The following is a 25,103-nucleotide window of genomic DNA, read 5'->3' as shown; positions in this document are numbered from 1 at the left end:
AGAGGGTTGCGCGCATTGGCTGAGGTTTATCCGAGCGCGCCTGCGATTGGCTGCGCGCTCTTTGTGCGCAGATCCCACCAGGCTGAGAGGGAAAGTGGAGACAAGCCAATAAACGCGGGGCCTGCTCTCGGTGGATCTGGGTAATGTAGGATGAGAAAGAGAATGTTGTAAATAAAATACAAAGGGCCAGAAAGAAAAAAAAAAAAAAAGGAAAACACAAGGTACAATGGCACAATGTCGGCCACAGAGGAGCTCCAGAAAAGCTGCTGGTTATTGTGTCTTCTGCTGTAAAGAACAAGAGGAATCATGTGGCATGTTATTTGCGAAACAGCCTCTACAACCTCTAGAGGAAAGGTCCCTATAGGAACATGGCACTGAATAAACCAATATTACACATAAGTACACAAAATAGACCTGGTAGAGCATCTTTAATGATAAGGACACATCGTTTAATGAGTGGAAAATATAAGGATTTAAGGCAGGTGTACAAATATGAAGGTCAAATTAGGTCCAGCAAAGTATAAGTTCACTATAAAGATACACATTAATGAGAATGAAGTTTTAATTCTGTTGCTTTTCTTGGAGGCAATGACCACAAATGTATGTCTTTGAAGCAGTTCTCTCATGTGCAAATGGGAAGAACACTCAGTGGACAAAGTGGATAAGTGGCTAAAGAAGTATTTAGATTATTTATTTAAGTAAAAGCACCAATACAGCACTGTAAAAATACTCAATTACAAGTAAAAGTGATGTATCATGAGTACAAAAGTGCATAGTGCTGTAGCAAATGTAGTCTTGGTTTGGTCCCTCTGACTGATATTATATCTGCCATCATTAGATTATTAATAGTGAAGCTGCTGCAGGTTTGAATTACTTTATATCCAGTTTTATGTACAGGAACAGCAGATAAATGTGAAGGCTCCAGTCCTGATTAATAGGATAGGAAAGAAGAAATGACAAGTTCTGATCCACAAATCTGGTTTTGGTTTTTCTCTAATCTTTGATATTTGCTGAGATCATTTAGACATTTGTTAAAACGAAACCATGTGAGAAGTTTAGAGGGATAAATCACTGCTTGGTGGAGCCGTTAACGACTCATAACATCAGAAATGTGACTCAGACTACGCGCTGGTTTAATCTTCGACAACGGGTCGTGTTTAGAAAGCTTGTTATGTTAATCACTTTGTCGAATCTTTGTCTTAAACGTGATTGTCGGATAAATGTAGAGGAGTTATAAAGCAGCAAGTACAAGTAAAATAGTGTCTAAAAACAGTACTTGAGTAAATGTGTTTAGTATCTTAGTCCTAAGATTTTAACTACTCCACAACAACCAGACAACCTCATCGGCTGATGAAGATCATGTGTTATAATAGAAAGATCCAGAACAGTTGATAAATGGACGTCAAGCTAAAACTATTTGTCAGCTGCAGTTACCAATCTCAACAAGAAACTCATTTTATTTACTCAGATATTCAAGTGTGACCCTCCAGTGTGTCCAAACCGTGTTTAGGTCGAGTACTTGAGTAAACGTACTGAGTTACTTTCCACGATTGTAAACTCTACCCGTACAAACCAAGGTCCCAATATTCAATGGAGCTTCCCCCTGCAGCCCAGAATAAATGAGTGCTTGTTATTGTGATTTCATTTGTCATTTCTGGTTTTGTATTTAGTTTTTTAAGCAGATTGGGACACTTCCATCCATTAAACTGTTCCCTCTGGAGCCACAGCCCAGATTACGTTTTGGTGAACTTTAGATGCCCCTAAAGGAGCCTCAAGTTCTTCTAGTAAAACTTAGTGGGCTCCAGGTCAGTCGAAATGTCCCAGTAGGTGGCCAAAACCAACTTCTGATGGCCACCAAGTACCAAAACTGCTTTTCTTCCAAGCTAGCAGGCAACATTCCCACAATAATAGTCAACCGACAATTTCTAATAAAGTGGTGTATAGATAATGGATGGATGGATGGATGGATGGATGGATGGACGGATGGACGGATATTAATCTAGTTCAAGAAGCATTTTAAGGGTATCTATCATTTCAAATAATGTTTGTATGAGGTTAACAATTAAGTCGGTTTAACTACAATGGTAGCTCAACAGTCTTTGGGCTGGGTTGGGTTCAGAAGGTCAGAAGATCAAACCCCAACGCTGCCATTGCTGAGCCCTTGAGCAAGGCCCTTAACCCTTCCTGTACCACGGCTGACCCTCTGCTCTGACTCAAACTGGGATATTTGGAAAAACAACATTTCATGATGCTGTAATGTATTTGTGACAGTAAAAGGCTTCTTCTACAACACTCAGAGGATGTTTGGATGACATTATGAGCTCCACAGATTGGGTTACATGATTTCAAAGGAAGCACAAACCAACATTCAAAAAATGTTCAAGATGTTATCGAGGCCTCAGATGACATGTTTTTTATATGACGTTATATTAACAAAGGGGGAACATTTTGCCAGCAATATTCAGAGGATAGTTTGAGGATGCTCTAAGGGCCAAAGATACACGATTACGAAGGAAGAATGTTCTCAAACCAACGTCAGAAAAATACTCAAATGACGGAATGCTTTAAGAATGGTACTTTAACAGACGGGGAACATTTCACCTACAATATCTGGACGTTTTGGGGATGTTGTCGGGGTAATAAATGGTGATGGAAGAATGTTCTCAAACCAACATTCAGAAAACCTTTTCAGTTGACCTGAACAACGTCTGAACGTTATGGGGACGTTGTCAGGGCCACAGATTATATTGCACGATTACGAAGGAAGAACGTTCTCAAAGCAACATTCAAAAAATGTTTTTAAGATGTTATCGGAGTGCCAAATGACAGAATGTTTTTTAAAATAATGTGTTACTCAAGGTGGAACATTCCCTGCAGCATTTAGAGGATGTTTTAGGAATGTTGCCTTGGCCATAGATTATGTTACATGATTACAAAGAAAGAACGTTCTCAAACCAACATTCAGAAAACGTTTTTAAGATGACGGTAACAATGGCGGAACATTTTACTTGCAGTGTATCAAGAACGTTTTGGGGACATTGTCAGGGCCACAGATTATGTTACACCATTACGAAGGAAGAACATTCTCAAACCAACATTCAGGAAACGTTTTTAAGATGTTGTCAAGGTGTCAGATAAAGGAATGTTTTTTGATAATGTTATAATAACAAAGGTGAAACATTTTGCAGATAATATTGTGAGGATGTTTTGGGGACGTTGACAGGGCCACAGATTATGTTACACAATTACAAAGAATGAACGTTCTCAAACCAACATCTGAACAATATTCTCAAAGTATTTTCAAGGCCTCAGATGACGTAACGTTTTAAAAATATAACAACAAAAGGTGAAACTTGTTTTCCTACAGCATTCTGAGGATAGTTTGAGGACACTGCCAGTTCATAGATTATGTTACATGACTACGAAGGAAGAATGTTCCCGAACTAGCTTTCAAAAAATGTTTTAAAGATGTCGTCAAGGCCTCAGATGATCTATTGTTTTAAAAATGTTATGATGAGAAAAGTGGAACATTTTCCCTGCAGTATTCTGAGGATGTTTTCGGGATGTTGTTGAGGTAACACAGTACGAGTTAGAACATGCCCACAATGTTACATGACAAAGGAAGAACGTTGTCAATGCAACATTTGGTTATAAGAAAGTTGGAACTTGTCTGACAATGTTATCCCACCTTTAAGAGGAACATTCTGGGAACTTAAAAGCATCCTAATGAAAACACTATTAGAGCTTTGTGGCACATTTTTTAGAACAACAACATTCTAGCAGGGTCAGTGTTATGACCAGCAGCTCTATGGGGGAAAATGAACCCCAAAGTCAGAATCCTGATGCTAATTTAACCCCTACTGTTTATGATTCTCTGTTAGAATCATTGAATACTTTAAAAAGACGACTGATAGAGGAGGAAATCTGAGGTCTACAGAATTTCCTTTGCTGAATCTGGATGGATGGGCCCCATAAAAAGCTCAATACTGTGCTGCTGGAACATATTCTTTCTCGATGTATGTGTTTGTGCTGATAACTAACACTTTGGCTCAGTTCCTGCTGTTCAATATATGCTAAGAGTGATTTAACTTGACTTCACTGTCAAAGCACTTTGTAAACTCTTGTGTTTGTTAAAGTGCTACATAAATAAATTGAGATACTATTATAGTTCTGTCCATAAAGCTTAAACAAAGGTGCACTTTTCTACCAAACTGACAATAATTTTCTCAACTTAGAGATGAGTTACTATAGACAGTTATGAGGGATGTATTTACATCCTTTACTTATGTAAAAGTATAAATATCACACTGTAAAAGTGCTGTTACAAGTATAAGTCCTGCATTGCAAATGTTAAGTAAAAATATGTAAGTTTACCAGGAAAGCATACTTAAAATATTGAACGTATTATCACAGAATAGTGAAAAGGCAAGATTTTACTGCTGTAGTTAATTAATGTGGAGCTTATTTTTAATCACTATATAGATGGATCTGCTGATTATGTTCTAATAATTGTTTGGGTTCTTAAGTTAAAAAAAACAAACATGAAATTTACATCTTATTTTCCTGTCAGTCGACTAATAATTTTAGCTGCACTTGTATAATCCGTTGGGTGGCTCAATTTATAAGAGAACACTGTATTTTATGAGTTCCTCCTGTGTTTTATCTTCAAAAATCCTAATTTGTAAAGTAATAAAGCTGTCAAATTCATGCTGTAGTGAAGTAAAAGCGACAATATTTCAGTGGAAGTATGAAGTAGCATGAAAAGTAAAGACTCAAGTGTAGTACAAGTAGTTTAGATTTGTGCTAAAGTACAGTATTTGAGTAAATATACTTAGTTACATTCGAATACTGGTGGTTGTCTGATAATGTCAATACTCAAAAGTGGCACTGACAGAGCCCAAAGTGATGTCTGCAAACGGTTCAAATCCAAAAGATATTCAATTTTCTGCATAATAACAACAAATCTTCAAGAGAAATTGTCACTCGTAAAAGTTTTTGTTTGCGAAACGATTAGAAATTAGCCACAAATCAATCTTCTGTTACTCAACCGATTGTTTCAGCGCTACTTAATAATTTAGCCGACCGTATTTTCTGCCTGCGAAAGGCTCAGTCATCCTCAAAAGTCTGGATAAATCTTGTTGTATCATAAATAACTGCTGCCACAACATGCTTATCTTTTTAAAACTCATTCATAACCAAAGGAATATGGTGCTATTTGCTCACACACAGCAATCGGTTCAACAGCGAACATCCAGAACCTCTCCTACGAAACAATGACTTTCCCTTATGTTGGATAATATTTCAACCTCACAGCATATATTACACCATTTTTAACCTACAATAAAAACAAAAAAAAAAATCAACTTCCACATTCTCATGTAACCTGACAATAGACAGAAGCAGAGAGACCGTCAGAGAGCTTTCCCGCCCGAACAAACAAAACCCGTCATTTCTGCGTGGACGTGAATACGCGACCGTTTCAGAACTTAACCCAGAACACACAGGAGCAGGTAGCTTCATGGCAGCTCCACTGTTCTCACAGATTCCCACCGTCAGCTAAACGGAGGACAAAGCACAATGAGGAACACCTACAGCACATACAGTACATACATGAAAGGCACGAAATGAAAGAAGGGGATTGAACAGGTGAACCGATGCTGTTCTGTTAAATTCATGCATTTTCTCATTTGTCACATCCTATGCGTGGACACTAGTTGTCTTTCTTTTGGATGCTTTTGCTTTGTAGGGTGTTTTTTTTTTTTTCATTTCTGTCTTCACACCTGAAACACTTTTGTTGACAGAGAGCATCCAAAAAATATGCACACGCGCACAAAAACGCACAATGCAATCGATAAAATCCTGCCAGTTCGGTCGACTGCACACGATACGGCATAGTTTAGCTTTTACGAGTGTCAGAATGTTGTTCATTGTGGCAGAAAAGTTCCTCAGTTGCACTTTGGAGTCAATATTCTAGAGTCTCTGTGACAAACGCTATTATTTTATTTCTCTTTCTCATTCAGCCAGTGTTCGCTTATGTCCTCTTTTTTTTTTTTTTAATTCTTGATGGTAGAACATAGATCCCCAATCACGTTAGACACAGTTTAGCTTGTAAAATTAAATATAACTTGTACATATCAGACCATCATCTAAGTGTCTTATTAAAGTTATAGGCCACTACTTTTTATTTTGTTATACAACATTGTGTTGAGATACAAATCCACAGGATCCCTTCCCTGCAGGGGTCAAGGGATCAGGTTTTTCCTTTAATTTGTCCCCCGCCTCTACAGCAGACCTGCTATGACACATGTCCAAAAAAATCCAGAGTAAAGATATGTTTCTATCCTATAAAGACACTGATTGTTTCCTATTGTGTCCATAACAGCCATGTTTCCTAATATCAAACATACTGGACTCCTCATCAATTATAGGAAGCAGCTTTTATTTTATGATGTTCAAAATGTGCTCTAAAATTTAACTCCAGATCCTAATCTGATATGAAGACTGTATAGTCAGTGATAACATGGTTTGAGTCTGTGTGTGCGCTCGCTGATGAAAACTCTAAGATATACAGATACGATAGGTGACGAACTGAAGGATAAACTGATCTAAATTAAACAACATGTGGCTCAAGAGATTCAGTGATTTTTCTGTGAAGGCATTTTTTTTTCTCTAATTTGTCATTTGTGTTTTAAATAAATACGATCATGAGGTCAGTCTAATAATCCAAATGCTCATTCTTGCTTTTTTTTTTTTTAGCGCCCTAACCTTTATTAGCACCATTGCTTTTTATCTCAAATAAAATTAGTTCAGTCGTGACCTTGGTAACGCTCGCTGACAAAACTATTCCAGCTCAAGGTCCCTTTATCTTTATCTGTTCCGGAGCTTTATATCACAACACATCTTGCAGTCGTGTAAATTTCCCTTTTTCTGGGCACTTTAAGGACTCGACAGAACGGGGATTTTACACAATGCATAAAATAACAAGCTGTTAAAATACAACACACTGTGAAGGATTAAGGCAGTAGACGTCTTCACTAAATGGTGCATCTTCCTTCGAAACACTTTATTTTTCCACCAAAGTTCAAATGATCAAAGATTAGAGAAAAACTTGTGCTCATGACCAGTAATCTTGTCATGAGCTCTCAAATTTATCGTCTGGCCTTGTATATAACAATGGGGTATTTGAACATTGCTGTATTGGTGCTTTTACTTCAGTAAATGATCTTCCACTCCTGACTTTCCATCTGTGTTCACGGCTAATTAGCTAATCTGTTTTTTGGAGGGGTTCTGTACGTATACGCTACATATAAAGTGTCTATTTAAACACATTACCAGGGACCCAAAAGGATTTTTTTGCACAGGGTCCATCTTACCAGATTAAACCAACCATGTCTTAAAATGTGAGCTTCTAAGTTCATACCTGACCTGTAAAAAAAGCAGCTAGCAAAACCATTAACCCCAGATCTTATTAATTAGCTTCAGATTTAAAATGGTGCATTCAAGCGTCCGTAAAGGAATCTGGCCCATCTGTACGGAGATGGAAGTGCTCGTCATGCTCATAAATAGTCTCACTATCACCACGCAGCGACATTACTGAGATGCCATTTCTCTTTACAACAGAAAGACAAACTCTGGCCTAAATATGGCTTCATTTAAAAGGACTTGAGTGACACCTTGTGGGTGCTTTTGGTCATGACTGTTGCAGGGCTGCGACTCCATCACACTGTTCCAACATCTGAGGGATTTATAGCAGCAGTACATTTGAATTTCGGCATTTCTAGTAACGTTATTGTTTTAGTTGTGATTGCAAAATCAATTGTTACATCCATCACAGTGATCTATTTCATCAGGCAAAACCATAGGGTTGTGCTTTAGACTATGTTCTTTGTAAGATTCTGGTGTTTTTGTACCTTCTTCCTCCACTAGCTTTCATCTTGTCCCTCAGTACCTTCATACAGTACAACAGAAGTGACTATACCCCTGTGCAGTATCACCTAAATGTCAAACGGATCAAAATAATATCACCTTTCAATAATCGCATCACTTCTAACTTGCCAAGTAGAGTATCCTTACTTAAGAATATAAACAACAAACATCGGTTCAATTTAATCCCAATTAATAACAGATACTCTACAAACACTCCTTTCAAAATACAAGCTCTAAAGTAGGAACTCAACGCAACAAAAGTGAATACACCCATGATCACTGACACACAAGTTAGAAAACCTTTGTTAATGAAACAAAACTAAATGAGCACAGCTGAGAGTTTCAGTCAGCCTGAATGCATGAATTATGGTTATAAAATGATCTTTGAACACCAAATGAACTGTGTCTATCTGCATATCTGCATCACGGCTCCGACTGGGAAAAGAATTTCCAGAGGAGCTGAAAACTCTGATTCACAAAGATGGAAATGGATACAAGAAGATCAGCGACCAACTAAAGATCAATGGACACGGCTGTAGCAGGAATCAGGAGGTAAAGAACGAACAATAGCACCACTAATCAGCGCCCCTGTGACCATCCTCCCTTAAAATGGCACCATGGACAGTCCACTATTTGTACACTCTAGCTCTGAAAAACAGACAAGCAAGTGCTTCAGATTTGGCACAGAGGTGGAAATCAGAGTGACAACTCACATAGTGTAAAGGACAGTTCATAAGGTCAGCTCCTGTGTCAAAGAAAAACAGCCCCGCTTGCTCTTTGGCACAAAACTGTAAGAGGAAACTTTACAGCAGAACTTAAGAACCCTGATGAATTTTGGGAGTGCATTCTTCGGAGACCAAGACAAATCTGTTTGGCTCCGATGGGGTCCAAAATGTTTGACGTAAACCTGGCCAGAGCTACAATAGTGAATGCATAGTTCTGTCAGCGAAGCACAGAGGTAGGAGTGAGTGAATTGAAAGGGTTTGCAGAAGTGCAAAAGGTGCTGGGGAGATAACATTTATAGATGCATCATGAAGGCCTGTGGGTACATGAAACTACTGGCTGACAAGATCCCATACTGAAATACTTTAGCATGATAATGATCATCACAAACACACTATTGTCCCTACAAAGCATGGAGGTGGCAGCGTCATGATGTTGGACTGCTTCTTGGCAGCAGGATCTAAAAGGTTTGTAAAGATAGATTGATAGAATGAATGACTCAGAGTATAGGTACAGTTTGTAAGACAGCCTGGTGTAATCTGGGGAAGATGTTCCTCTACCAGGCAAAGAAGCTCCTTCATCTTACTTCACAAGTCATTTTGACTGATACAAACATATTACTTATGTATGATATTAACGATATTGTCAAGTTTTGATGTTGCTCTGACTTTCACTGCAACATAAATGTTAGATAAAACTTACAGAAGTTATCTTTTGGATTTTTGAAAAACTGGTTAGCACTGCTGCCTCATAGCAAGAAGCTCGCCGGTTCGCGTCCCGCTGAGGACAGCCGGGATCTTTCTGTGTGGAGTTTGCATGTTCTCCCCGTGCAGCGTGGGTTCTCTCCGGGTTCTCCGGCTTCCTCCCACACAGTCCAAAAACATGTTGAGGTTAATTCTAAATTATCCGTAGGTGTGAATGTGAGTGTGCTTGGTTGTCTGTCTCTAAGTGTAGCCCTGTGATAGACTGGTTACCTGTCCAGGGTGTCTCCTGCCTTCACCCTGAGTCAGCTGGGATAGACTCCAGCTCCCCATGACCCTAGTGAGGATTAAGCGGTGTATAGATGATGGATGGATGGAATTTACAATTGCGGGGCCTATAGGACAAAACTTTTATTTCATTTATTACAATTTAGTGTCATTCACATTTAAATTCATGGCATTAAAACGATGCCAAATCAACACGAATGTTTAGTAACTAATTCAAGTTAGTGCATTATTAGCGTAACACACTATCAACTACTTAACTAGTGCTGCTGCAAACTAATAATGTGTAATGTATTAGCCTAAAATAAAGTCAGCTGGTTCCTCGTTAAGACAGATGTTTTTTTTTATTGCTGGTTAGCTATTGTGTTACTGTATTAGATTAGAACGTACTTAATTTATCAGAAATCTACCATTAGTACAGTATTCATGTGCATGGGGGGCTGTCTTCCCTTTAAAAGTAATACTCTTATATTATCACATATTACAGAAAAAGGTTAAGTTGTTTTTTGTTCAAAATAATGTGTAACCCTCTACACAACTATAACGTTAACAGTTAGACTTTACAACCAGCACTGCTCCCAGCAGACCCCTTGCAAAATCTGTTTTTCTTCATACACAACAATTTATGCTATTTAGTTCATTTTCTGTTTACATACAATCTGGGCAACAATAATACTCGGTTGGTATTTTTGCAACACCACTGATATGTGCAATAATATTATTTCTAGAACTACTACGTACATTCCTTATATATTTGCACCGTCTGTAACATTACAAATTTCCTCACTGTGGGATTAATAAAGGCTTATCTTAACTTAAAGAAAAGTTTGTATATGTATATTTTTACTAACAAAAGCCCCACAGAGGTTAAGTTGCTTGAATATTACTTAATATTATCTCAAAACCATTTGTTTTGACTTGCCCAAGACAGTAAAAAAAAAATAAAAAATTAATACTATTTAAAGATTACTAAGGCCACTATCGGCCAAGGAAAGACCTCAAATAAAAATGATAAATTCTACAGATAAAAAACAATGTGTAGTTAAAATTGGGTATGTTATTAATAGTTAGGTAGAGAGAGATATGAGTTTGTATTTTTAATTCATTGACATTACTTTGTGGAAATCTGTTTTCATTTTGACATTAAAGAGTCTTTTGTTGTAAATTCTTGGTCCCCAAAAAAGGTCAAATTAACCCAATTATGGCTCCATGTAGAAAAGGGGAAACTTGCAACCAGGATGAATACTTTTTATCCGTACTGGTGCACAGTTGGTACCAAAGACTAATATTTTTTCTCTGTAAATCAAAGTGAAAGCACCCTGACTGACACCAATATGTCTATTTATAACACCCCCCCACCCTCCTCCTCCTCTCCCACATTACGTCATTGGGACCCGTGCACTTGGTGAGTCCTGCAGCTCCTCATGAGGCGAAGCATGCAGCTGCAGGAGACACCGGACCGCCTTTTGTCTTCGTGTGATCCGGTTCGGTTCCATGTCAGTAAATAAGAAGCAGCAGCAGCAGAAACGCAGCAGCAGCAGCAGCAGCAGGTTAATAGGCGGGACTTCCTCCGAGCTGTGTGTTTATCAGCTGGGTGCAGCGCAGGGATCGAGCCAGTGCAGGATCTGATAACGAGGTAAGCTGCTTGTTGACACAACACTGTTTTTTTGCATTTTGAATTTGTGCATTTTTCTCCGCCGTGATGTCGCTTCGTCACTGCGAACCGGACTCGCTGCTGTTCGTTGGGTTTTTTTTTGTGTGTGTTGTTGCAGCCACAACTGCGCGTTTGAGCGGTTAGCACTGCAGCACAGATGCTACAACACGGTGTCAGTGTCAGAGACAGGGCTCACTTTAATTAATGTGTTTTTAAGTCGCTCCCGCACAGATGCACTGCGGTCTCTGCTCTATCACCAATGACATCATTGTCCTGAGCTGTCAGCGTCTTCACGGATGATGCGCTTTTGTGCCAAACTGCTGCGTAATGTACAGCTGGATACATCCAACTAATAACACCAATGTTGTGGTGGAAAACTGGTTATTAAGATCACTTAAACTCAACCTGCGCTTTGTTGTCACATCCGGGCTACTGTTTTTAATATTTTTTCATCTCTTCATTAGTTTTCTGATTAATAAATTAGTCTTAATTATGCTCCAAACCCAAAGATATTTAGTTTGAGAGGTGGAACAAGTACCTTAGATGTGTCACTTAGTACTACAAAGTGGAAATACTTCTAGAAGTAGAAGTCATTCAGTAAAAATAAAAATGGGTAAGCATGTAAATACACCCACTCATTAAGCAGAATATCATATTATTGGGTTGTAATTATGACTGTGTAACTCAGGGATCAGTAGTTTTATCTATAATATTACACCATGATAGATTTGTTGATTATATTTTTGTATATGGGCTGAGCTATTTAGGGAGAATGTCTTGTTGCATATTTTGTGACAGGAACTGCAATGTGATTTGCGATATTTATTTATTTTTAAATGTCAAGCTCCAATTCCAGATTCGCTGTGTGTTAGATTTAAAACGTGGTGGAGCATTATTACCTGAAACATCGCCCAAAATATCAACTGATCCATATTCAAGTGCAAAAATGAGAACTTCAAGGTGTGAATCTCTTGTATTTTGGGCTTAAAAAAAAAGTGGAATAAAACAGACTAATTATCATAACATCCATGATTGTGTTAAGTTAAAAATTAAACTATATTATTAAGAAAACAATGGACCCTTTTTGTAAACAATCTGACATTCAGGTAGGTAGGTCATTCATGTGTGGCTCAGGAGCAGCTTCTAAGTATTGCACATTTTGCAATCAATGTAAATAAAGAAATAGCACAAAACAAAGTATTTCACATAAGCTGCAGAATGCGTGTTCTAAATTGCAGCCTTTGTGATTTACAATTTGATTTTTTTTCTCAAATTGCAATTTTGATTTGAAACTAATTAACTTGAAGTCCTGTTTTCTATTATTAAATAAATGTAGAGGGGTAAAAAGTACGCCTGAATGGTACAACTCAAAATTACACTCAAGTACAGGACTGTCCACTGTTTGCTTTATAATAATGTAAAACAGAAATAAGCAGCAAATTCTGACATTTGAGACAGAAATGTCGCTGATTTTTTGCTTAATGACCAAATAGTTGTCAATTAACTTTCTATCCGTTTGTCAGCGAGTAGATTTATTGCCTCGGAGCCAATTAATATAAATGTCTTTAACCACCGAAATGATGAGTAGTTCCCCTAAAACAATTGTCACGTCATTGGTGCACTGCTATTAGAGAATAAATGGACACTATATCGCTAAAAGTATACGGACAGCTGATCAAGGAATGTAGAAGTTAGACCTGTATGTGATGACTGAACATCTCATTTCTTTCTCATGAGAAAGTATAAAGGGCATTCATGCTATGTTCTGGCCTTGCATTGACAAATAAAATCTATTATCTGTCAAGTGGAGTCACGTCAGCATCACTTGTATAGTACATTTGAAACGACAGATGTTGAGCTCAGGTGCTTTCTATAAGAAAACATAAGACTGACATTCTGGATTTACCTGACAAGTTTAAATATTAAGGCTAAGAGCCTACAGTATTATTTATTGAATAAATGTACCTGACTAAATTAAATATTAAGGTTAGGACCTTACAACGTCTGACATGGAAAAATGCCACAAATCTGAAAATTCTCTTTAGATTAAATTAATCTTAATTCACAACATGTCATCCAATAGCACTTCACATGTTCGAACCGTACAAGTTTTAAACAGAAAAACCCTGCAAACCTAAAGTTCCCTTTGAGCAAGCATACGGCAACAGTTTGAAGGAACAAAAAACATCCCCTTTTATCGGGAAGGACCCAAAAAAATAACAACTTCTGACAGAACCAGGATCAGGGAGGGGGCCATCTGCTTCCACCGGTTGGGGTGAGGATGGGGATCAGTCATTCAAAAACCTCTAAAGTGTGTTTAAAGCTGCTGCCGTAACTGGAGGCCATATAGTTTATTCTCCTGTATAAAAGCAGGTTCATCTTTAGTCATTTTTGTGTGTGTTTGTAGGTTGCGTCGTCTCCCGCCACACTATGCTGGGCCTCTTGCTGCGAGGAGGCTGCGGTCCTCTGCTCGGCCTGCTGGTCCTGCTGCTGCCTCTGGTTTCCCTCCATCGCCTCAACCACCACCAGCGCAGGGGGCAGAGCGCCAAGGACCGACCCAAGCTGCTGCTCGTGTCCTTTGACGGCTTCCGTTGGGATTACATCGACCGCGTCCCGACGCCCAACTTCCACAGCATCATGGATGAAGGGGTGCAGGTGGAGTACGTGGAGACCGCCTACATCACCAAAACCTTCCCCAACCACTACAGCCTGGTGACGGGGCTGTACGCCGAGACGCACGGCATCGTGGCCAACGAGATGTACGACCCCGTCATGAACATGTCCTTCTCCATGGAGACGGACAGCATTTACGATTCTCGGTGGTGGGAGGAAGCCGTGCCTCTCTGGGTGACCGTCCAGAAAGCTGGAGGCCGGAGCGGGGCGGCGATGTGGCCGGGCTCCGATGTGAAAATCCACGGCATGTTCCCCAATCAGTACCTCCAGTACAACGCCTCGGTCTCCTTCGAAACCAGAGTGGAACGGATTATCCAGTGGTTCTCCGCTCCTAAAGAGGAGGCGGTGGATTTTGGAGTTCTGTACTGGGAGGAGCCCGACGAGAGCGGCCACAATTTCGGGCCTCAGAGTTCCCTCATGGACGTCGTCATCGCCGGGGTCGACGAGAAGCTGGGCTTTCTCTTGAACGAGCTGAAGAAGGCCGGGCTGTACGAGAGCGTGAACCTCATAGTGACCAGCGACCACGGCATGGCGCAGCTTTCTGCCGACAACATCATAGAGCTGGATGAGTATGTGAGCAGAGACGCGTACACGTGGGTGGATAAGAGTCCAGTGGTGGGAGTCCTGCCCAAAGAAGGTAACAGACACTTGTTTCCTTACCAGCAGGCCAAGTTATACGAACTGGCTGCTTGCTGTAGCTTCAGATTGACCATACAGACAGAGAGCGGTACTGGTCTTTTTCTTTCTGAACCTTTTAGTTGACAGTTAATTGCCACAAAAACAATTGCAATTAATAACTTTTGACTTTTTCTTTTCATTTCATGCCTCCATTAGGTTATTTATTTAGCAAATCCAACAAATTGGCTCCTCCAAGTTACTAGGTTCTCCTTCTTTATTAGCTTGAAAAACAAAATTGCGCCTATAACTGTGCTACTAGATTCTTGAGTTACGCCAATAGAAGTTCATTAAAATGACTGTGGTTGAATATAAGGAGTGCCTTGAGGTAAACATTTTAAACCACAGCAGAAGAAGTGGGAAAATGTGGATATGTGGCATTTCTGTTAGTTTCAGCCAGCTGTTTTTATACAGGTGAATAGAAACGATTATGTAAAAGTGCAATCAGTAATAAATTCTAACAGGCTTACTGATTCTTTCATGTAACTCTCAACAAGACAGGAAAATCAGCTTATTCCTAAACTAGGCCGCTTGCCGTAGCTTCATATTTACTGTACAGAGATGATGGAACTGATATTTCTTCTTTTTAAACATATCACTTGACTTGTCACTCAAATAATTGCAATTAATGATTTGTCGTTTTCCGCTCACTTTATGCCTCAGTTAGTCTTAGATTAGCGCAAATCCAACAAATTGTCTCCTCCAAGTTTTTAGAGTTGCCTTTTTCCTTTAGCTAAAAAGCGGTCGCAACTAAATCCGCGTGTCAATAGACGCTCGTCGAAATGCATTCGGTCAAAAATGCGACGTTAAGCGCTTTGAGATGAACATTGGGCACCATTAAACCAAAGAGGGTACAGTGGAAACAGTTACTGATATGACATTTCTATTAGTTTTATCCAGCAGCTATATTTATACAGTTTAATGGAAGCGTAAAAGGACTGCAGTCAACTCAAATAACTTCAATCAGGCGATAATGTAATAATTGTAACGGGCTTACTGATCTTTTCATCATCTGAGTCTCGGCAAGACAGAAAAATCAGCTTATTAGTAAAAAGCCGAACCGTTCTTTAAATGTGCATTAAAGGGATGAGTTTGCAATCAGTACAATAAAAGAATTAAGCACAAGTGCATATTTAAATAGATTATTTTTTGCCATTATCTGGTAATTGAAGTTGGAGAATAGAGATTTCATCAAGAATAAAATGGGTTTTGTATAGATAGAGACTCCAAAATGTTGAATTTCTTGCTTATCCTGCTATATTATATTTGCATTTGCACTCATTTCCTACTGTTTCTTGTTATTCATCTTGCAGGGAAGTTCGACGAAGTGTATAACTCGCTGTTGGACGCAAACCCCAACATGGCGGTGTACAAGAAGGACGACATTCCCGAGCACTTCCACTATCAGCACAACGTCCGGATCATGCCCATCCTCCTGGAGGCCAAGGAGGGCTGGACCATCGTGCAGAACAGAACCGGACCCTTCATGTGTAGGTTCTCGTGAAGCTGCGCCGAGACAATAGCCTGCTTCAGGGCTGAACACATTAAACGAGAGCTGGTTTAAACAGCCTGCTTTTGTCTGCTCTAATAATAACTTCACAGGAGATTTATTTTAGTCGCTCAACCAAAGCTAGCTCATGTTATACCAGATGTAATTAACAAAGGAAGCCTGATTTGTTTTCCCGTAGGGGCGGCAGCAGGAATATGTGTGTGTGGGTTTGGAGGTTTTTGTCGCATTGCCTTTAAGTGCAGATATTCTTTTTTTAAATCCAATCCTAATCAAGCACCTTCTCTTTCTCTCCATCAGATAAATTGATTGCTTAATGCCTCCTCTCTCGTTAAAGGCTTGTTAATTAGTAAAATGATGAGGTGGAGTCTGCAGCTGGAAGGAAAACCTGTCAGTGTTCAGTGAGAATGTAATGCGAGCCTGCTTAGCTACATATGAGTGATATGATGTTATAAAGACGATCAAAAGCGGTAGTTTAATAGAGAGCAGCGCACCTCAATGACAAATTGTTACCGTCTAGCAGTGGGCCCCTTTGCCTCTTACAATAAAAATGTAGCACAAATAATGCTGTAGATCCATTTGTTGATAATTCTATTCGTACTTATTGATGATGATGTTTCAGGTCATGTAAAAATGGGTCTGCACTGGTGGCTGAAAATGGAAGTACTGCTAAATGAATCTTCACTTTTTACTCCTGCAGGATTTAATTGTACACAAGCAGATGTTATAGTGCATTATAGGGTTGGACATTTTGTTAAACTTAATTTAATTAGCAAAACAACCCCAAAGCAATGGACTCGGTCAGTCGTCAAAAGCCGATATATTCAGTCCAACCCTCCTGTATTATTATTTTTTTAAAACTTCCTTGCTTATTTCCCTCATCATAGATCTGCAGTTAGTGTTGAACCACTGGCAAAATGGATGCACATATGCCTGCCTGTGAGCATCCTCGTGCATGTTTCTGTTGAAAACTAGGTTCCTCTATTGTGCTACTGCCAATCAAAAAAGTCCACAAGGTATCTTTCAGGCACAGATTCATCATCTGAACCTGACTGGATGGTTGTTGCCGCCGTCACAGGCAGCTCTGATAAGCTGTATTGATTTTGCACACAGCACACTGAGAATCAGGTCAGGCACTCAGGAATATAATAGCACTGATATATATTTTAGGAGATGCAGTTAGTCTGTCGAAGCTTTCATCTAAAGTCTTTGTGCTTGTATTGTTTGATTTAATTCTCGGTTTTGTTTGTGATTGATTTGCTCGTATCCAGTCAGCTGGACCGAGCACTGATGGTAGTAAATCACCAGATAGAGCAGCGGCGCCAGATCCCATAACTATGTGAACAAACAGAGCTGCTGCAGATTAACAATGCAGGAATAATTAACTTCAAAGCATTGCACTGCCTCATGCAAATGTATTTCCTGTCTCTTCTCTGCAGTGGGAAACCACGGCTACGACAACACCTTACGCAGCATGCAGCCCGTGTTTGTGGCCCGAGGACCGGCCTTTCGACAGAATTACGTCAAAAGCTCCATGCGCTCCGTCGACCTTTACCCGCTCATGTGCCACATCCTGTCCATCCGCCCTCTACCGAACAACGGCTCCCTCTTGAACATTCAAGACCTCCTCTCCTCCCTACCGGCTCCTCCCACACCCATCCCAAACCACCCACCTACTCCTCCCAAGGCCGGCGGGTACTCCTACGCCCCCGTCGTGGGCTCGTTCCTCGGCGTGGTAATGGTGCTGGGCTTCCTGGTGGTCTACATCATACTAGTGACGCTCAAACAGCGGCCCTCGCTAAAACACAGAAGCTGGGAGATGTCGCAGCCCTTGCTGCAAGAGGACTTGCACCTGTAGCTACGAAAACAGAAAGGATGGCCGACATAAAAGAAGAGGAGTTATCGCTCCCCAAGGTACTACCGCTGTGTCCAGGAGCTTCCCCTAAACGCCTCCCTTACACCACCGAATGCAATTGCTCTTTTTATTGGATTGAGATCAAGGGAGTCTAATATAACCTCCAAATCATTTACATCAAGTGTAAGGGAAATGTCTCGGGCTTGCTCCTGGTGTAGGCTTAATCAAAATAATGAACCTTTACATGGGTTGTTTTTTTGGTTTTTGTTTTTTTATAGTGGCTTTGCTTTGATTGTGAATTTTACCTATTATCTTTAACATGTTCATCGTCACTTAATAGGAAAAGATTCAAAGCTAAGAGTGAAATTTTAGCCTGTGATTTTGACAAGTGTGACCTTTTGGTTGTCAAAAGTGTGATAATATGAAGGTGTCCGTATGTTCAAAACGCAAGTGTTCACTCCTGGGCAGGTTGGAAAGCTTGTAATCACAGAGAGAGGCGGGAAGCAATAATTGTTGAAATGCGGATAACTGCGCAAACCTTCAGACAATCTTTTACCTTGATGGCATTCATAGTGTTGCACTCATTTGTACATAGGAAAACTGCAGTAATGAAGTGTGAGGAGAAGTTCAAACCCTGCTTACTTTCTCACCTCCGCACGCCTGGATAGTAGCGGCGTGAAGTGAGCGTGAGTGAAAGTTGCGAAAGCTGTTATTCGATCTTTGGAAAAGCACTTTTCTTTGAAGCATACCGACACCTTCACACAGCAGCTGTGGTCTTAGATAGCAGCCAATTTGCTTTATTTGACATTTTCAAATCTATGCAAAACGGATTTGTGTGTCATAAAGTAAAGAAGAATCAAAGTCTTGTTAAGATTTTTCTTCCACCACTTGTTCTACTTGTGGTTTCGAGCACTGAATAAGATGTTACTTTGAACTTCAAACGCTGTGATTATTCTAAAGTATTTAAAACGCAGCTCGTTTCACGGGATTGGCGTTACTTTTGAATGTTACTTGAGCCGCGTTTCCACCGCAAAGTCGAGGAACCTTTGGCAGAACTTTCCACCGAAGCGACCAGGATCTAAACTAAGTTATGGAGACTATTATTATTACACCTCTGGGGGAGGGGTAGTACTTTCTAAAAGTTCTGGAACTTTTGGGGGTGGGTGTAGCATTAGACATTTCCGATTGGTCGAGTATTTGAAGTATTTTTTTTTAGGTGGTACATCTGAGGCTGGTGCTATATTTCGTAAATTTCGCCATCTCTCAAAAGTTTGCACAGATGCCCACGTGCAGTCCAGAATTTTTCTTCCATGCGGCTACAATATAAAGGCAGCATGTTCGGCGATAGCGTGTATGTACAACCTATTGCACATATATGGAATGGAGTCTTCCAAGTGGACTCCTGCAGTTATTATGCATCAGTCTGTGTCTAAAGCTGTCCATGTCCAAGTATAATCAATTCTTTGGTCATCTCATGGACCGTCTTTGCAGGAAGGCTTCCCTAATCGTACCTTTTCGCCTTTCTAATTCCATTGTGGTGTAAAATCTGACAACTTCGACTGCAGTGTCAACTTTGAGCGCACCAACATAATGACAAATAGTACTTAGTGAACATAACTCCAGTTCTATGAGCATGTAGGAAATAGGATTTGTTATGTGAGCCTATATGGCAGATCTTCCACTGTTGAGATGTTAAGAGAGAAGATAGCTACAGAATAAGGACATGAAGAGGACAGAACAAATTGTTGACCTCTCCGAGTTTAAGTAATCAGCATCTAGATTCGACAAACAGTTTTTCAGGAACTACCCTAGTGTAGGTACTTTGTTGACCCACCACAACAACCCTCAAAGAGGTTCTACAGGGGCGGTTCTTGCAGTTGGAATGCAATGTTTGGACCTGCAAGTTGTCTATTAGTAGCTCGTAAAATCAGTCTGCTGACTTGCATTTCAGGCATTTTTAATCCACTTTGCTCGTCTCTTTTCCTGCACTGACTCAGTAAGCCCATTTACAAAGCAGGGAATCCCGATTAAAAGTAGCACAACCTGAATCCCCTCGATGCTTCCAGTTGTTGCAGTGTCGCCTGTCCTTCGCGTTATATAGCCTCATTGCTGTCGTAAAGTCTTCAACATCACTGCCACCTGTTGGACTCGACTACAGCAGTTTTTTATACAGTAACTTGCAAAAATTACATTAAAACAAGAGTGTTTTTGGGTCTTTGGACTGCGGTGGAAACTCAAACAACCAATACCAATGGGAACCTTGACGTTCCTGGAAAAGGTTCCCAGGACTAAATGTTCTCTTAACTTAGGGTGGAAACGTGGCTTTGGAAGCAAATGTTCCACTAAAGACTCACTCAATGTGCCAAGCTACTGCTCATACTTGTGTGTCATTCCATGAGCTAATCACACCACAACCTTGCTCTTAAGTAGTCAGTTACCATTTGCCTTTTAACTTAACAGAGAACATCTCTTTAAGGTGTGCAATTGTTTGTGTGTCGGTCTGTTTTTTGTAGTTTGTGTAGGTAGGGCATTATTTCCTGTATAGCTGACTGTGTACTGCCCTCCTCCTCATATGTCATAACCATGGCCATTTGTTGGTGAACTGTGAAGTGCAATTGCTATTGGTCAGTATTTCGTCTTAGGGATTTAAGGGTTTCGTTGTTGTTTGGTTGAGAAGACTATATCGGTATGACTTGCAAGAACTGTTCCCCTAATTTGCACTACAGGATTGAAACGGAACAGAATGAAGGGGCAGTAGTTGGATGCATTCAAGTCATGTGTAAGTTGCACTTCTAGTCGGTAGTTGCTATTTGAAAGAGTAAATAGAGTTAGGTGCCTCTCGCCAAAAAGCTTTTTAATTAGCATAATCATAGAAAAAAAGTAGAAGACGTAGAATCCAAATCTGCAAATAAATTAGAAGAATATTTTTTCAGCATCTTTTGAGAAAGAATTGGTTCAATTTTCTCTTTTTGCTTTTTGATCCATTGACTAAATACCTGTGCCCAAAAATAATGACAGACATCACTGTGATATATACTTTTTACAAAAATTTAAATTCATAAATTGAAAGCATTTATATGGAAATTGTTAATTTTTCTGATAATTGTATGGTTTTATGAAAGAAAGGTGCTGTCTGATAATTTTCCCCTGACTTGTAAACAGAGACGTAAGATATATCCATGTTATATTTAAAAAAAGGTTCATTTGAAATTGCTAGAGAAGATGAATATTAGATGAGGTTTATCTCAGTTTATCTTAACTTGGATTTAAAATGTGGATATTTCATATGATTTACAAATTAACTATCTTTGCCATGTTGATGCATTTAAAGAGTCTTCTGAAAATAAAGGAACTTATGTGAAACAAACTGCCCTGTATTTTATTTGTGTGTGTGTGTGTGCAAGAAGTTTCCCCATTCTTATTTTATTCTCCATGAATAACAGATTAGCCGAGGAAATAGTTTATGTATGCAAACCTGTTGAGTTGATTGCTGACTTCTTGAGCAATTTGATGACTAAAATGCCTTTGTATAATCTGCTATATATATATATATATTGTATATACATATATATATAGCGCTTAACAAAATTATTAGACCGCCGCCACTGTAAGGTTTATGCCATAGCTGCCCTAAATTATTGTTAATCACCAAAATCATTTTTTATGTTTCTGTAACAATAATTAATTAATAAAGTTTTATTCTAATTCAAATTATACTTCTTCTAATGGTTAATACACCAGTATGTAACTGGTGTATATAGTATCATTTAACCAAAATGATATTTTTATTGCTAAAATATAGTTATTATTATATATTCTGAAATTTAAAATGTATTGTTTTATTAAAAAAAACTGAAAAAAACAGGAAAGCACATCATTATTTCTTGATTTAGATGTCAAATTGTAGTTATCTACTTGCATTACTCAACAGGAAAAAACAAGTTTTGTGGTTGAATGCCGTGCTTGATTAATTTTGTGGTCTAATAAATCAGTTTAAGCACCGCACATGCACGATACGGCGCGCATGTCCGCCCGTGTTCCGCCCGGACGCTTATTTCCGGTGCACAACGCGCTCACTTCCGCTTTTGAACGCGCATGCGAAGCGCGGAATCCAAAAATGGAGACAGACAGAGACGAAAGTGGCGAGTGGCAAGAAGAGCAAAACAACCCGCGGAGAAAACGACAGAAACTTTCCAAAGTGTGGGACCATTTTCAGTTAAACCGGAAGCAAAGCACAGTGCAATGCGTCTACTGCAAAACGGAGCTAGCTTACCACAACAGCACTTCTTCTATGCTGCAACACATGATCAGAAAACATCCGCTGTATGCGCCCATCAACAGGTAATGTCAACGTCATGACGTATTTCATTTAGATTACGGCTTGTAATTAACGTAGAAGTAGCTGAATAGTAGCTGATTAACAGGAGAAATAACTAGAGTGCCCAAAAGTGTATTACGTGTTATTAGAAGATGACACAGAAATTACAATTCTGCTGTTAATTTAACGCTTCATTCACGTTGTTATTATTGTGATTTAATTTGATTTATTGGTTTAGGTATGTTATATTAACTGGCAACATGTTGGGTTTATTAATTTCATTTGTACTGCAGTGAGTCGTTGTAGATCACCCTTCTCTATAATATGTACATTAGCCATTAATTTAGGCTTAGTAATCAATTAATAAATAACAAAACTAATTATACTTTTTTTTTTTTCCCCTCCAGTAAGTCGCCGAGCGGTACTTTGGACAGCTTCGTCCAGACGGCTCCATCATGTTCAACCGCTCAAGCTGCCGAGTTGACAGACAGCATTCTGAACATGATGGTCACAGACATGCGCCCGCTGTCCATGGTGGAGGACGAAGGCTTCCAGAAGATGATCTCCACTTTCAATCCAAAGTATGCGCTTCCTTCAAGAGCCCACTTCGCGAAAATGATGGAGAAAAAGTACGAGGACATTAAAGGCAAGTTAAAGAACACGCTGACAGAGATCGACGGCATCGCCCTCACAACTGACATCTGGACGAGCGTTGCCGCAGAAGCATATCTGGGCGTGACGTGCCACTTTCTAGGGGAGGATTGGGGAATGAAGTCCCACAGCCTGACAACAATGCCACTTGAAGAGAGACACAGCGCTGAAAATATTGCAGATGGCATTAAGGATGTTATTGCAAAGTTTGACATCCCACCAGAGAAAATCAAAGCTGTCGTCCATGATAATAGTGCTAGTGTTGTAGCAGCAGTGGAGATTTTGGCAGAAGAGCATGGATGGGCATCAGTGCGATGTGCAGGGCACACCCTGAACGTGGTGGTGCAGGACGCTCTGGAGAACAACCAGTCTATCTGTAAGTGTGTAGTTGCTGCAAGATGCCTTGTCGAGCACTTTAAGAAGAGCGAGCTAGCTTGCGCCAAACTAAAGGAAAAGCAGCAGCAAATGTGCACACCATTACACATGCTGGTGCACGATGTGAGTACTTGCTGGAACAGTACTTTCCACATGCTGTCCAGGCTGCAGGAACAGAGGTGGCCAGTAATTGCTGCATTATCTGACCCAGCAGTGACACCAAGAGGAAAACACGACCTTGACCTCAAGCCTGAACAGTGGAATGTGATTGAGGAGCTGAACCAGGCCCTCGAGCCATTTGAAGAAGCAGCTGTGTTTCTGAGCGGGCAAGAATACGTTACGCTCTCCGCACTTCCACAGCTCGTGCACAGCCTTAAGAAGTCCATAGAGACTCCAGCCTTTGAGACTGCACCAGTCAAGTCATACCAAACTGATGTGACAGGACAGATCACAGCAAGATGGCAAGGACTATCTGTGTTTCAACCTGAGTCGAACCATGCCCTACTCGCTGCTGCTTTAGATCCCAGGTTTAGGAAACTTAAGTTCCTGCCTCCTCAAGAAGTTTTCAAGGTCCAAATCACAGTACAAACCATGGCACTTGCTGCAAAAAAGGAAGCAAGGCAGAATAATGCAAGTGACATTGCTTCTCCTAACACGGCACAAAACAAGCCAGTGACACATCAGAAGGAGGCTAAATCATTGCTCGAAAAGATACTGGGTCCGTCATACTCAAGGACCAGTGAGGAAGAGGATGAGGAGCAGCAGCTGAGTCAAACCGTCCAGACAGAGGTGTTGATGTACTTTGGAGAACGTCCTCTAGCCACCATGCAGAATCCACTGTCGTGGTGGAAAGCGAACGCAGCGCGCTATCCAACACTGTCAAAGCTAGCAAAGTCCTTCCTGTGTATCCCGGCAACATCTACTCCATCAGAGCGCCTGTTCTCCGCAGCTGGGAACGATGCATCGATGCGCCGGGCGAGCCTCAGCTCTGAGCATGTTGATATGCTTACGTTCCTTCATTGCAACCACAGGCTCCTTTAAAGAGTGGAGCAGAGACATTTAATGTTTACTATTATACCTCAGTTTTATTTTTTTTACTTCTTAAAAAGTAATGTGAAATTACTGTCACTACATTTTGTTTACACTTTAGAAAAAACAAGAGCACTGTAATCTGGAAATATGTTTACGTATTATTGTCATCTTTTAAATTCCAGAATGACTCTTAAATGCAATCTGTTCTTTCTTTCCAGAAGCAGCTACCAGTGCACTTACCAAAGTCTGCCAATAAAAATGTTTATTTTAACAGGAACTGAATCCATTGTTCATTTAACTCACTTTTATTATTTTCTCTGTCATGTATTACTATTAAATTTAGCTAAAGTAATTTAATTAAATCGTTATTTTTAAAAAATCAGATTAATTGCCAGAATAATCAATAGAACACTCGATTAAAATAATTGATAGCTGCAGCCCTACATAGTTGTGCATTTACAGTCCTGTTTTCCTAGGACATATCCTGTTTTCATGTCCTGTCCTGGACGTCCTGGTTGTTTTTATAAAATGACAATTTTCTATAATTCTACAATTTCATTTAGCAGACGCTTTTATCCAAAGCGATGTAAATCTGAGAGCAGATGCAACACAAGCAAGGATCTAGTCAGGAGAAAACAATCTAGATAAGTGCCATAGAGCAAATTAGTGTGATAGGGCGTTCATACCAATAGCAGGCTGTGTGGGAGGTAATAGGATTATTTTATTTT

General features: G+C 39.9%; 1 protein-coding gene across 1 annotated transcript; it reads left to right on the top strand.

Moving 5' to 3' along the window:
* The first annotated feature begins 11,128 nt into the window (after positions 1-11,128).
* On the top strand, positions 11,129-21,366 carry enpp5 (ectonucleotide pyrophosphatase/phosphodiesterase 5). Its single transcript, XM_008279623.1, has 4 exons — positions 11,129-11,271; positions 13,697-14,599; positions 15,951-16,127; positions 17,584-21,366. The coding sequence occupies exons 2-4, from the start codon at positions 13,720-13,722 to the stop codon at positions 18,000-18,002; spliced, it is 1,476 nt and encodes a 491-aa protein (XP_008277845.1). The 5' UTR covers positions 11,129-11,271; positions 13,697-13,719; the 3' UTR covers positions 18,003-21,366.
* The last annotated feature ends 3,737 nt before the right edge of the window (positions 21,367-25,103 follow it).

Source organism: Stegastes partitus, unplaced genomic scaffold, assembly GCF_000690725.1.
Source record: "Stegastes partitus isolate 25-593 unplaced genomic scaffold, Stegastes_partitus-1.0.2 Scaffold166, whole genome shotgun sequence".
Classification (NCBI taxonomy): Eukaryota; Metazoa; Chordata; class Actinopteri; family Pomacentridae; genus Stegastes; species Stegastes partitus.
Note: the sequence above shows the minus strand (reverse complement) of the source record. Positions and strands in the feature narration are given on the sequence as shown.

What these genes read in the sequence shown, in the direction of transcription:
- enpp5 (XM_008279623.1), top strand. Translation starts at nt 13,720, where the DNA reads ATGCTGGGCCTCTTGCTGCGAGGAGGCTGCGGTCCTCTGCTCGGCCTG. An exon ending in GGGAGTCCTGCCCAAAGAAG is followed by an intron (nt 14,600 to 15,950) that starts GTAACAGACACT and finishes TTCATCTTGCAG; the next exon opens with GGAAGTTCGACGAAGTGTAT. An exon ending in CAGAACCGGACCCTTCATGT is followed by an intron (nt 16,128 to 17,583) that starts GTAGGTTCTCGT and finishes TCTTCTCTGCAG; the next exon opens with TGGGAAACCACGGCTACGAC.